The sequence below is a fragment of the Atractosteus spatula genome, chromosome 17, assembly GCF_055471065.1.
Source record: "Atractosteus spatula isolate fAtrSpa1 chromosome 17, fAtrSpa1.hap1, whole genome shotgun sequence".
NCBI lineage: Eukaryota > Metazoa > Chordata > Actinopteri > Semionotiformes > Lepisosteidae > Atractosteus > Atractosteus spatula.
In genome coordinates, this window is record NC_142722.1 from 5,578,075 (window position 1) to 5,590,311 (window position 12,237).

General features: G+C 44.4%; 1 protein-coding gene and 1 pseudogene across 1 annotated transcript; both read right to left on the reverse strand.

Moving 5' to 3' along the window:
* Positions 1-294: 294 nt before the first annotated feature.
* On the reverse strand, positions 295-1,164 carry LOC148818906 (uncharacterized). The gene has a single exon (XM_088935312.1). The coding sequence runs from the start codon at positions 1,162-1,164 to the stop codon at positions 295-297; it is 870 nt and encodes a 289-aa protein (XP_088791438.1).
* A 6,189-nt stretch (positions 1,165-7,353) lies between these two features.
* Positions 7,354-12,208, reverse strand: LOC148818907 (uncharacterized; annotated as a pseudogene).
* Between the last annotated feature and the right edge of the window lie 29 nt (positions 12,209-12,237).

Below are 12,237 nucleotides of genomic sequence, written 5' to 3' on the forward strand. Positions count from 1 at the left end.
TCGTGGACCACGGAAGATTTAAAGCTAAAAGGAAATAAGTATAAGTGTCTAGAATTTTGCGTAATTTTAAAATCAGAAATCAAACAAAAAAAAAGTCTAATATACAGTAGCAAGTGATTAACGCTGTATAATCAAGACAACTCACTGGAGCTCGGGGGCAGACAGTTCTAGATGGTCGGTTTAAAAATAAATCAAGCCCTGTAGTTTTCACACTACAGACAAAAGGCGGAGTGTATTAATTCTGATAGTACTGCAATCACCACTGATATGAAACATTTTCTCTTGATGCAGTTCCTACCTTTTTCTCAGTGGAGGACAGGCTCTTCCCCACACCGTCTTCAGCACAGCCTTCCTGAGAGCGGGGCTCCCCCAGATGTACAGTCCGGGGGTACAGGTTGAAGTGAATCTTAAAATCACACTAAAGGGGTCGCTGGCGTTGTTTGTGAACACAAATGTTGACCTAGTCATTCGAACCACGATAACGTAGTAAAAGGCAGGAGTCCAGAGCCCCAGGAAGCAGACTACCACCACGATGATGAGTCTCAGGGACTCTTTCTTGCTGTCTCTCTCTGGACCCGGCGGGTCCCGAGCAATCTGGTATTTAGCGATGAGGTACAGTTTCACGTTCAACAGCACTTTCACGATTATTATTACCTGGAACAACAGAGTGCCGTAAGCGCTCAATTTTGCTGCAGTGTCAACGGTGAGGAGGTTCTGAACCGTTAATATCAAATAAGTGTAAAACCAGCAGAAAACACAAACTCCTATAATTACAGTCCTGGATACAAAACGATTGTAAACATAAGGATAAGCTACCGCAAAGAATCGGTCCACCTGTGAAAACAAGATGGTCCAAATGTTGACACCCAGTAGCGAAGGCACTATGTAATAGGTGCCATTCTTTGACGGATAGCCTTCACGCACATCAAACAGTCCGATGTAGTAACCGCCTACCCCAGACAGAGTGTCACTTATGCTGGTGTTCAGCATGAAAATAAACCTGTTTTGATTTCGAAGTGGCTTTGTACAAATAATGCCCAAAAGAACCGAGCCAGCCATGAGAACAGAACTAGTGGCAGATAGTAGATTGATTATAAAAATGAAATAATCTGCAGCTTCATTAAAGTCCACCGCTAGCGGCACAGTGAGGTTCAGAGAAATCATCGCTTGGTGAAATGAGTATCTGGCGATGCTGCTCTTGAGTTTTAATAGGCGAACAAAACAAAGGAGATGTCGCGTGTTAACTCAGCCAACGCATGTCTGGGGCTTCGGGACTCCTGGGAATAATTAACTTGAGATCCCGATCTGTCTCGCAGCCGATGTGCTTGCGTGTGCAGAAGGTGCCTCCTTCTCCTTTTCCATGGTTTCAACCTGAACAGCTCCGGCGGTTCACAAGGAATGACGCCATGTAAGAACCAGATGCTTCGCGAATGCTTAATGGGAATTTAAGTACATTGCGTTTTGGTTTAACCCGATTGGTAAATAGGCAGCTTGCTGAACCTCCCAATAAGACAGAGGAGTTAACCAAGGGGTAAACTACACGGGTGGAGATGGGGTGAATGTGGGATAAAGCAAAAGGAGATGTGTGTGAGCGCTGAGTTACATATAAGAGTTATACGTTTAAGCGACGCCAGCAGCTATATAGAGTGAAGCTAAGCAGCGTTGAGCCTGGTCAGTACCTGGATGAGAGACTCCTAGGAAGCTATGGTTGCTGTTTGAAGTGGTGGTAGTGGGACCAGCGGAGGGCGCCGTGTATCTATCAATATCTATAATATTGTAGTGGGCGCCGTGTTTCGGATGAGACGTTAAACCGAGGTCCTGACTCTCAGTGGTCATTAAAGATCCCCGGGCGTTTCTCGATAAGAGCAGGGAGTTATCCCGGTCTCCACGCCAAATTCCCCCTCTCGGCCTTTACTGTGCCCTCCAAATTGTCCCCATGTATGATTGGCTTGCACTTGCCCTGCGATGGACTGGCGCCCCGGCCAGGGGGTACCCTGCCTTGCGCTCGTTGCTTGCCGGGTAGGCTCCGGCTTCCCGAGACACCGTATGGTATAAAACGTTTTGGCAAATGACAAGACAGGAAGAACTAAGGTTGCTGCTGGAAGAGGTGTTATTGGGGCCAGCAGGGGGCGCTCACCCTGCGGTCTGTGTGGGTCCTGATGCCCCAGTATAGTGACGGGGAGACGTAAAACCGAGGTCCTGACTCTCTGTGGTCATTAAAAATTCCAGGGCGTTTCTCGAAAAGAGTAGGGTTGTGACCCCGGCGTCCTGGCCAAATTTCCCATTGGCCCTTACCAGTCATGGCCTCCTAATAATCCCCATCTATGAATTGGCTTCATTACTCTGCTCTCCTCCCCACTGAGAGCTGGCGTGTGGGGAGCGTTCTGGCGCACTCTGGCTGCCGTTGCATCATCCAGGTGGGGCTGCACACTGGTGCTGGTGATCCCCATTACCTGTAAAGCGCTTTAAGTGGAGTGTCCAGAAAAGCGCTATATAATTGTAAGCAATTATTATTATAGTTTGCATTTTGTCAAACTGCATCGAACAGTGTCCTTACCTGAGGTGGTAGTTTATAACAATGTCAGAATGAGCGAATGAACAAGTGCTGAAGTTAGAAAGCTGAAATCAGTGTCCCTCTGTACAGAAGACTCTTTCAACACACAGTGTATTTCTAAACGTGTAATTGGTGACGAAGCGAGGACAGCGGAGGCTGCTCACACATACAAATGAAACGATCACGCTGATAAAATAATAAATACAAGACGAACTTATCTCTGAACACACCGAATGGCTTCCTCTCGAATGTAAAACTTTCTCTGAATCCACAAAAAAGGTGAAATACTCTAGAGTGTTTTCTTACGTGTTATATTTTATTTAATCGCGATTCTAATGATATAATAATGTATTTCAGGTGAGCTTCCTGTGGAATTACCGTTTATAAACAGAAGATGGCGCCATAATCCTTAATTTCGAGTGAAGAGGTTTTTCTCTCAAGGATTCAGACAGCTGGAGCCGAGCTGCTCAAATACATTAGGGACTGGAAATAATTTACCACCAGCCTCAACTCTCGATTTCTCTTTTTTTGGTATAAAATAACATCTTGCTGTGAAAGATTTTATAAACGTAATTATAGTTATACTCGTAGACACAGAATTGCAAACTGCTTAATTTTACGGAACACTGAACCTTCTCTGTGTCCAGCAGCCATATCACCCTGCAACTCACTACTGGCAGCCCCCTGAAGCTCAGCAGGTGTGAGCCTGGTCAGTACCTGGATGGGAGACTCCTGGGAATAAAGGTTGCTGCTGGAAGAGGTGTTAGTGGGGCCAGCAGGGGGCGCTCACCCTGCGGTCTAGGTGGGTCCTAATGCCCCAGTATAGTGACGGGGACACTATACTGTAAAACAGGTGCTATTCTTTGGTGAGATGTAAAACCGAGGTCCTGACACTCTGTGGCAGGGTGACTTGAAGTAGGGGTGTAACCCTGGTGTCCTGGCCAAATTTCCCATGCCTCCTAATAATCCCCCTCTATGATTTGGCTACATTACTTTGTTCTCTTCTCCCCCCCCTCTCCCACTCAGACGGCAGGCGGAGCGATGCGCCAGTTGGAGTATTTCTCGGTTGCAGTTAATGGCAACATCAGCTCAAAGATTTGGTTCAAACCACCAAATGGAGACTGGTGTGCCGACAAGCGGACCCTGCTGATGTGGGATTAACGCTAGGAAAGAGACTTAAACTTCTCTGTGCAAGGTAAGGCTGCAAAGAAACATGCTATTTTATAATAAGGATTTCCAGAATTGTCTGATAGTGAATCTGACTCTATTCTAAAAAGTTACATTCAACACAAAAACGTTAATTTCACTCATCTATCTTTCTGAATACAGGTATACACACACACACTCCCTAATAAAATACCAGGGAACAGAGTTTTTCCTGAATCAAGACCCCTGTCTGAACTAGTGGCCTGTTAGCGGCCCATCTTGCGAAATAATCTTAACCCTGCCCAAGCGTCTCCCTCTCCAGGGGACACTTCACTGGGGACCGATTAGCTATATTCTAGAGATACTCGCGCTCTGTAAAAGCACTTACAGCAGTGTAAGAATTCAGTGTTCAGATGAAACAAAGGAAAAAAAAAACGTATTTTGTCAAATAAAAAATAAATGTTCTTAACTTGTTAGCTGTACTGTAATATTTTTTAAATAGAAAATCCTTAGATATATTTCTGGAGTTATACATCCATGTTGCTTTCTGGATTTTCCGATAGGAGAACTGGGTGACTTGTGACACGTTCAATAATAATAATAATTGCTTACACTTATATTGTGCTTTTCTGGAACTCCACTTAAAGCACTTTACAGGTAATGGGGATCCCCTCCACCACCACCAGTGTGCAGCCCCACCTGGATGATGTGACGGCAGCCATAGTGTGCCAGAACGCTCCCCACACACCAGCTCTCAGTGGGGAGGAGAGCAGAGTGATGAAGCCAATTCATAGATGGGGATTATTAGGAGGCCATGATTGATTCTCTTTTTGAGAAATGCCCTGGGATTTTTAATGACCACAGAGAGTCAAGACCTTGGTTTTACTTCTCATCAGAAGGATGGCGCCTGTTTACAGTATAGTGTCCCCGTCACTATACTGGGGCATTAGGACCCACACAGACCGCAGAGTGAGCGCCCCCTTCTGGCCCCACTAACACCTCTAACACCTCTTCCAGGAGCAACCTTAGTTTTTTCCAGGAGTCTTTCTGTATCTGCCCACTTGATACGGAGAACACATGTGGAATTATCCACTACTGGAACACACTTACAAACCGGCACAAGAACCCCATGCACCCAAATTTAAACTCCAAATGTCCCAGAGAAGCAGTCCAGCAGCGCTGTTCTCTGAGAACAGCCCCAGTCAGTGACCTGATGTGGTTCCTTCCTCCACAGACAAGAACCTCTCTGTCGTCTTAGCCATCCTCTCCAGTCCTGGCAGGTGTCCTGGATGTTCCACCCTGCCCTGATTTTTCAGAGTCCAGTTTCAGGTTTAGGAGAGTGGAAGAGGATGCTGGGGTCTTCCTCCTCTGCTCTCTGCAGAGTCCCTGATGTCCAAGTCCTCTCCTGGGTGCTGCAGTGACAACTGTGTTTCCTCCAGTGTCTCCTGTCTCTGTGTGCTCCGTGAGTCCTCCTGACTGGGGTGGTGAGTTCCCAGGCCCTTCTGCCCCAGCAGCATGAGGGCCTCTCCCTTGGCAGTATCGTGTGCAGTATCATGGGACTCACAGCTCCAGACTGCTTCACTCCTCTCTTGCAGGGCCCAGGTCTCCTCCGGGCAGCATGCCCAGGGAGCATCGCAGGACCAATGAACCCTTTTTTGCCACCCCATCCCTGTCACATACAGGACTGTCTTGGGCCCTGTGCCTTCACAGTACTGTGAGTCCCAGATAACACAGAACAGAAGCATAATATCTCCTTTGAGATCTTTCGTTTCTTGCTATTTGTGGTGCTCTACTTTCTTCTCGTTCTGTTATAAATGAAGTATCTATCTTTTAAAAAAGAATGTTGTTGAGAAAAATCTCATAAAGCACAGCCACATTTCCAGGGATCTCAAAGGAGGAGAGCCACTGACTGACAAGCCCAGGGGACAGTAGGTTTGAAGTCATATTGTGGAACAGCCTCAGGCAGAGGATTAGTTACTGGGAAAGAGGCTTTATTTAAAAAAAAAAACAGAACAAGTCTTTAGATTGGCACAATTGTCCAGATTTTATTGAATATATTTGCTTGCTTTATTACTGTAATCCCGTTTTGTGCCACATGGTTTAGAGCTGTGACTCTTACAAGGAATAAATATCTTTCTGTTAACAGACTTAAAAAGAAGTTCTTTATTAGTGATGCTGTTCACATACATTATGGTGCTGCTATGCGCTGTGGAGGGAGAAATGGCAAATGATTTATCAACTGCATTCTCATGTAGCACCATACAAAACAAGAGCATCCTCCAGGTACTTCACAGGCATTATACAATATCAAACAGGACAGTATGCAGAGTAAACAAGAAAAATGGATATATTTTACGTGAGCAATTAAAGGAAGAAACAGATTAATAATTTCATCTGAGAAACGGGTCACTACAAAAACAGTAAAACAGTCTGAAATGTTGCTCTGGAAATGTTTCAGTTTTACTCAGTTTAAGGGAGGCTGTATGCTTAGTGTTGGAGAAGATGACATGTAAAAACCGTGTACCAGGTGTGTCAGACTCAAATCCCAGAGAGCCTGAGAGCCTGCTGGTTTTTGCTCCGACCTGAGTAATCAATTAACAAATTATCCTCATTATCTTCCTCATTAGACATATGGGATTTTCCAAAGGTCTATAGCAGTTTGTTATTCAAAATATTCACTTAATGAAAGGTGCATCTTGTTATGAAGCACTATGGAGCCGGTTTCGACAACGGTTACGCAGTTAATTAAATAATCGGACCAACTCTGTAACAGAGACTAGAAGCCCAAATTCGTTGCACCTGATCCAAAGGTAGCGTTCTAGTCTAGCACGGAGCCAAAGAGTTTTCTTTCTGCTATTAGAAACAAATGAATCAAGCGAATAATATCTTAAATCGTTTTTGTAACCAGGGATCTTCCAATACTGAACTGTATTGGAAGAGGTTATCAGGCTCCAGAGAAAATAAACACCTTGGATTTTTTTTATTTCGCCGAGACTGAAGGTAAGTCTTACAAATGCCTAAACTCAGCTCTGCAGTTTTGCTCTTCATTTGACTCGCGTTAAGCTTTTGAAATGATTTACCTATTTAAAAGTTCCGTCCATAAATTACCTACTGTTAAGTCGGTACACGGCGCCAGTTTGTTTTTGCAACGCTATCGTGCTGACGTTTTGGTTACTCTGGCGCTGTGTGCCGACATAACACCTGCATTATTTTAAGTTCCCTTCAGTATCTGAATTTGCCGCCGGATCAATACGAACTGAACAGCCTCGCTTGGTCAATCAGCTACAGGGAGTGTGAAGAGCGGAGCACGGAGGCGATACTAAGAAAAAAGGCGAGAACAAGCAGCGTCAGCAATCATCATGAAAACAGATGCTCTTGATTGTGTTGTATTGACTTCTATAAGCCCGTTGGGTGGGGTTAATTTCCAGTTTCGCTCAGGTGTTGCGGTTGTTTGCAGCCTCCGGACAGCTTTCAAAAATACTGTTCTATGTGTTTGAAGCTTTAGGGGCACACGAGAACTGTATGGCTTCATTTAATGAAGAGACTTTAGTGGAAAGGTGCTTTGCTGAAACAACAGGCACGTCGGAAAGCTTTTCTCCCTGTCGTTTTTTTAAATATAATTACATATACAAACTCCTAACGTGTTTATAATCTCAGGAGTCGCCATCCTCGTTCTGGGGGGCCAGGTAACTGAGGTAAAGAGCCCGATTGTAGACACCCCGGCCCTCCAGGACTGGGGGTGGGGGGGGACCCTGGTTGCTTATTATTGTTAGACATAATTTAGTAAATGTTAAGAGTTTTGTGTTTGTAAAAAATAATTATGATTTTCAGATACGAGAGGGTAAAAGGTCGTCGTGACGACACAGGAATTATAAGAGAAATGTCGGCAAGCTGCTGAGGGAGAGAAGCGATTAAGCGAGCTGGGGGCTTGAATTGCCAGGTGTGGTTTTCCCTCTCCGCATGGGATAGTCTGTTTCTGGTCTCATGACTTCGCTGCGGTTGGAATCTCTTCTGTATTGTTGCTGTTACTCTTAAGAGCTTGAAGAGATCCCCTTTTTTTCCATAAAATGGATAAAAATCTACGGTTTTATAATTCACTGGCATTATTTTGAATTGAAGTTGAACTATTTTGCATTGTTATCAGCTGGAATCCTTTTAGTGCTCTCCAAACCCCCAGTTCAGAGAGGGAAAAGAACGTGGATTTAAGTTTTCCATGTAATGTCTGTGTAGTCATGACACGAGCTTAAAACCAGTATAATGGTTTTTGAATTGCAATACCTACCTATGAGCCTGGTTTTTTTTAAACCAACCTTATCCAAGAAACTGAGGAAACTCCCTAAGATTTGACGAGCTGGACTTGGATCTTGTGGTTTCCAGAGCTAAATTACCACTATTTTCTGCGTTTACGTATCTGCAACTGGAGAATAGTAACGAGTTAAGGTATTGCAGATATCAAGAAAGCCAGACGCTTTTTATTAATTGATCTCAGCAGTTAGTTTTCAGTTCATAGATCTGAATAGGAGACTAAAGCTAAATAATAGTAAATAATTACGACCGTCTGTAACGTGAAACTCGCATAAATTCAGAACCTGAAATCAATTCATGGAGCAAGTTATTAGGTCAGTTAAGACGACGCTGGAGTGCAGGAACACACGGGGGAGACAGCTTTTCGTTGCAAGTAGTGTATTTTAAAAAGCTTCTAAAACATTTCTGTTGGGGAGGAAATCAAGATTCTCTCTCAAAAAAAAAAAAATGAAAGCAAAAAGTAGTTTTGCCACTGCGGAGGGGGCCGTAACTACTCTGTAACTACAGTTCTGCAATCCCGACTAACGCTATGAACCACTCGTACGAATATTTCTTACATCATCATAGAACTAGATCTAACATTCCCCACACACGTTCAGCACAGCCTCCCTGAGAGCGATGCTCCCCCTAGATGTACAGGTTGCAGTGAATCTTAACATCATGGTCACAGAGTCGCTGGCGTTGTTCTTGAACAAGTATCTGTATCTGGTCAACTCAACCGCGATAATTGCGTAGAAATCAGGAGTCCAGAGCGCCAGGAAGCAGACTACCACCACGATGATGAGTCTCAGGGACTCTTTCTTGCTGTCTCTCTCTGGACCCGGCGGCTCACGAGCAATCTGGTATTTAGCGATGAGGTACAGTTTCACGTTCATCAGCACTTTCGCGATTATTATTGCCTTGGAAAGTTAAAGAAAGTAAAAACGTCTGTAACTACAGGCCTAGTTGCATGACTATTGTATGCTCGAGGGTAAATTTCTACAAGGAATCGGCCCACCTGTGCAAACAAGATAGTCAGAATATTGACACCCAGTAACGTAGCCACTATAGGTGCCATTCCTAGACTGCACATCAAACAATCCGATGTAGTAACTGCCAGACCCGGACAGAGTTTCAGATATGCCGGTGTTCAGCCGGAAAAGAAACTTGTATTGTCCTGCGTGTCTACATACAGGGCCCAGCGCAACCGAGCCAGCCACGAGAACAGAACCGTTTGCATATACGGTTCGGAAAAGCTGCGGACTTCTTCGCTATTTTAAAATGTCCACGATCTAAGGGCACAGTGAGGTTAAAAAAAAAATCCATCGCTGTGGTTTACAGTAGATGCGTGGCAGTGAGCCTGCTGAGATTTTAAATGAGAAGCTGAACGAGCCCTTTGTAAAGAGGCCCTGCTGCACCGGGACGTCCTTGATTTGATGTTTTTCCTACAGTTAGTAGTTTTACTTTGTAAACAAAACGATGGTGCTAATGAAGGTTACAAACGTTTGTTAGTTCTGAATCAGGAACAAGAAATCGGTTTATTTCATGCTGAAAAGAGAAGAGAGAGAACACTCTTCTGTCTTTCTTTTCAGCATGGAATAAACCTATTACTTGTTCCTTTGCAGACTAAGCATGCTGACGCAGCTACGCACCTGAACTAGTTCTCAGTGCAGTTAAGGATCTGCGCCTGTGGCTGGAAGGTTGCCGGTTCGAATCCCGCGGCAGGCAGAGGAATCCTACTCTGTTGGGCCTGAGCCCTTGTTATCTTTGTAGCCGCTCTTCCAATTCGCGTTTCTGGCGCAGCCGGAGTAAATCTCGGCAAGCAACAGGAGAAAGGCAGGACACTGCCTGGATGGGACACCATTCCACCGCAGGGTACACACGGATACAGACGCGCAACACACTCGCACCAGGGTCAGGTTCCCCGGAAGCCAGGTAACCGATCAGCACGTCTTTGGACCGAGGGAGGAAACCGGAGCACCGGGAGGAAGCCGACACGAACACGGGGAGAACACAGACTCCACACAGACGGCACCCCAGGTCCGGAACTGAACCCAAGACTCAGCGCTGCGTAAAACTGAAGCTTAACCACTGCTGCGCCGTCCCCAAAGACTATAAAGTATGGCTGTGACAATTTGAGAAATATGAAGCCAAGAAGAGAGAGACGAAAATAGTTTTACATCTAAGGTTTAAGTCTCTCTTCCTTTGGTATCTTGATGATTATGGTTATCATGTTTTCCAAATCTCTAGCGACAATTTGACCAGATTGGGGATTAGCGACTCATTCTTTAAATTAGCACTTCTGCAGAATCGCTCTGGTGAATCTTCCTTTTAAGTTTTTATCATAATGAGCTTTTCACACAAACACTTAAAATATGTTGGTATAAAAAGATATTCGTACTAATCTGGACTGCTGGCCCTATACCTTTAAGGCTTTTGAAGTCGGCTCTTAACTTAAAAAAAAAAACATCTGAAAAATCAGTATTAGTCCACTGCTAAAACAATTCTGACTCGGGAGAAGTCCTTTTTTATTTGTTCAGCTTTAATCTTCAAAGATTAAGTCCCCATACTACCAAAACTCTCTCCATAAAAAGCAGCGCCGCTCAGCTGTTTACGTTCACTGGAGAAACGCAGTGGGGGGGGGGGGGAAGTTCCTCACCTGATGGATTGAGTCTATTCAAATAGGTAATCATCGTCTTTAAACTAAACTATGAACATCTAAAATAAAGCAATGCAAAACGTATGTTTTTTTTTACAAAGGGAACTATGCAGACGCATCTACAATATTTCCTTAAATTAAAAATATAAAATCTAATGACATCACGTAGCCTTGCAATCATTTAGCAAAACTGTGTATTTACGAATGGATGATTATTCAAACTCCATATAAATTACGTTCAGATTAAAGGAAAAGTTTTGAAACGTGTCCTACCTCCATGTATCCCGAATTTATGTCATTGGGCAGTAAAACGGCAGACGTCCAGGCACTCATGCACTTCTTAAAACCGAGAACAGACGGCAAGGCTTTAGCCAAAGAGTTGTGGGAGTGTGGAACAAGCGGCTATGGTTACAATCCGATCGGGTGAGGCCGGGGATTTTTTTAAACAGCTGGTTAAGATCCCAGAAAAAAATTGCTGCTGTCGACCGAACGGGCAAGACTAGCAATAAATGCTGTCTTTGTAACTATTCGTATGCTATTCAGTTAAACACCCAAGAGACGAATAAAACCAAGTACAAGAGCACTGACGGAGGCATCACAAAGAGCAACGGAAACCGGTATATGAATTTATTTTTAATACAATTGAGAATTTAGTTCTCACAATTTTGCTGGTCGATGGGACAATTCTTTGATACAGTTCTTCTTCGCAGTGCTGGACAGACTCTCCCCCACACCGTCTTCAGCACAGCCTCCCTGAGAGCGGGGCTCCCCCAGATGTACAGTCCGGGGGTACAGGTTGAAGTCAATCTTATCATCATGCTTAAAGGGTCTGTGGCGTTGTTCGTGAATATGTATCTATTCCCGGTCATCTGACCCACAATAATGTAGTAAAAGTCAGGAGTCCAGAGTGCCAGGAAGCAGACTACCACCACGATGATGAGTCTCAGGGACTCTTTCTTGCTGTCTCTCTCTGTGGACCCGGCGGCTCGCGAGCAATCTGGTATTTAGCGATGAGGTACAGTGTCACGTTCAACAGCACTTTCACGATTATTATTGCCTGGAGCAACAAGGTACCGTAAGCGCTCACCTTTGTAGCAACGTCGATGGTAACGAGGTTCTGTACTGTTAATGAGAAATAAGTGTAAAACCAGCAGAAAACACAAACTCCTATAACTACAGTCCTGGATATATAACGATTGTAAAAATAAGGATAAACTACAGCAAGGAACCGGTCCACCTGTGCAGACATGATGGTCAGAATATTGACTCCCAGTAGCGAAGGCACTATGTAATAGGTGCCGTTCCTGGACGGATAGCCCTCCTGCACATCAAACAGTCCGATTTAGTAACCACCTACCCCAGACAGAGTGTCGCATATGCTGGTGTTCAGCATGAAAATAAACCTGTTTTGAGCTCGAAGTGACTTTACAAAGAATACCCAACACAACCGAGCCAGCCACGAGAATAGAACTCGTGGCAATTAGTAGATTGGTTATAAAAATAAAATAATCTTCAACGTGATTAAAGTCCACCCCTATCGGCACAGTGAGGTTCAGAGAAATCATCGCGTGGTAAAATGAGTATCTGACGATGC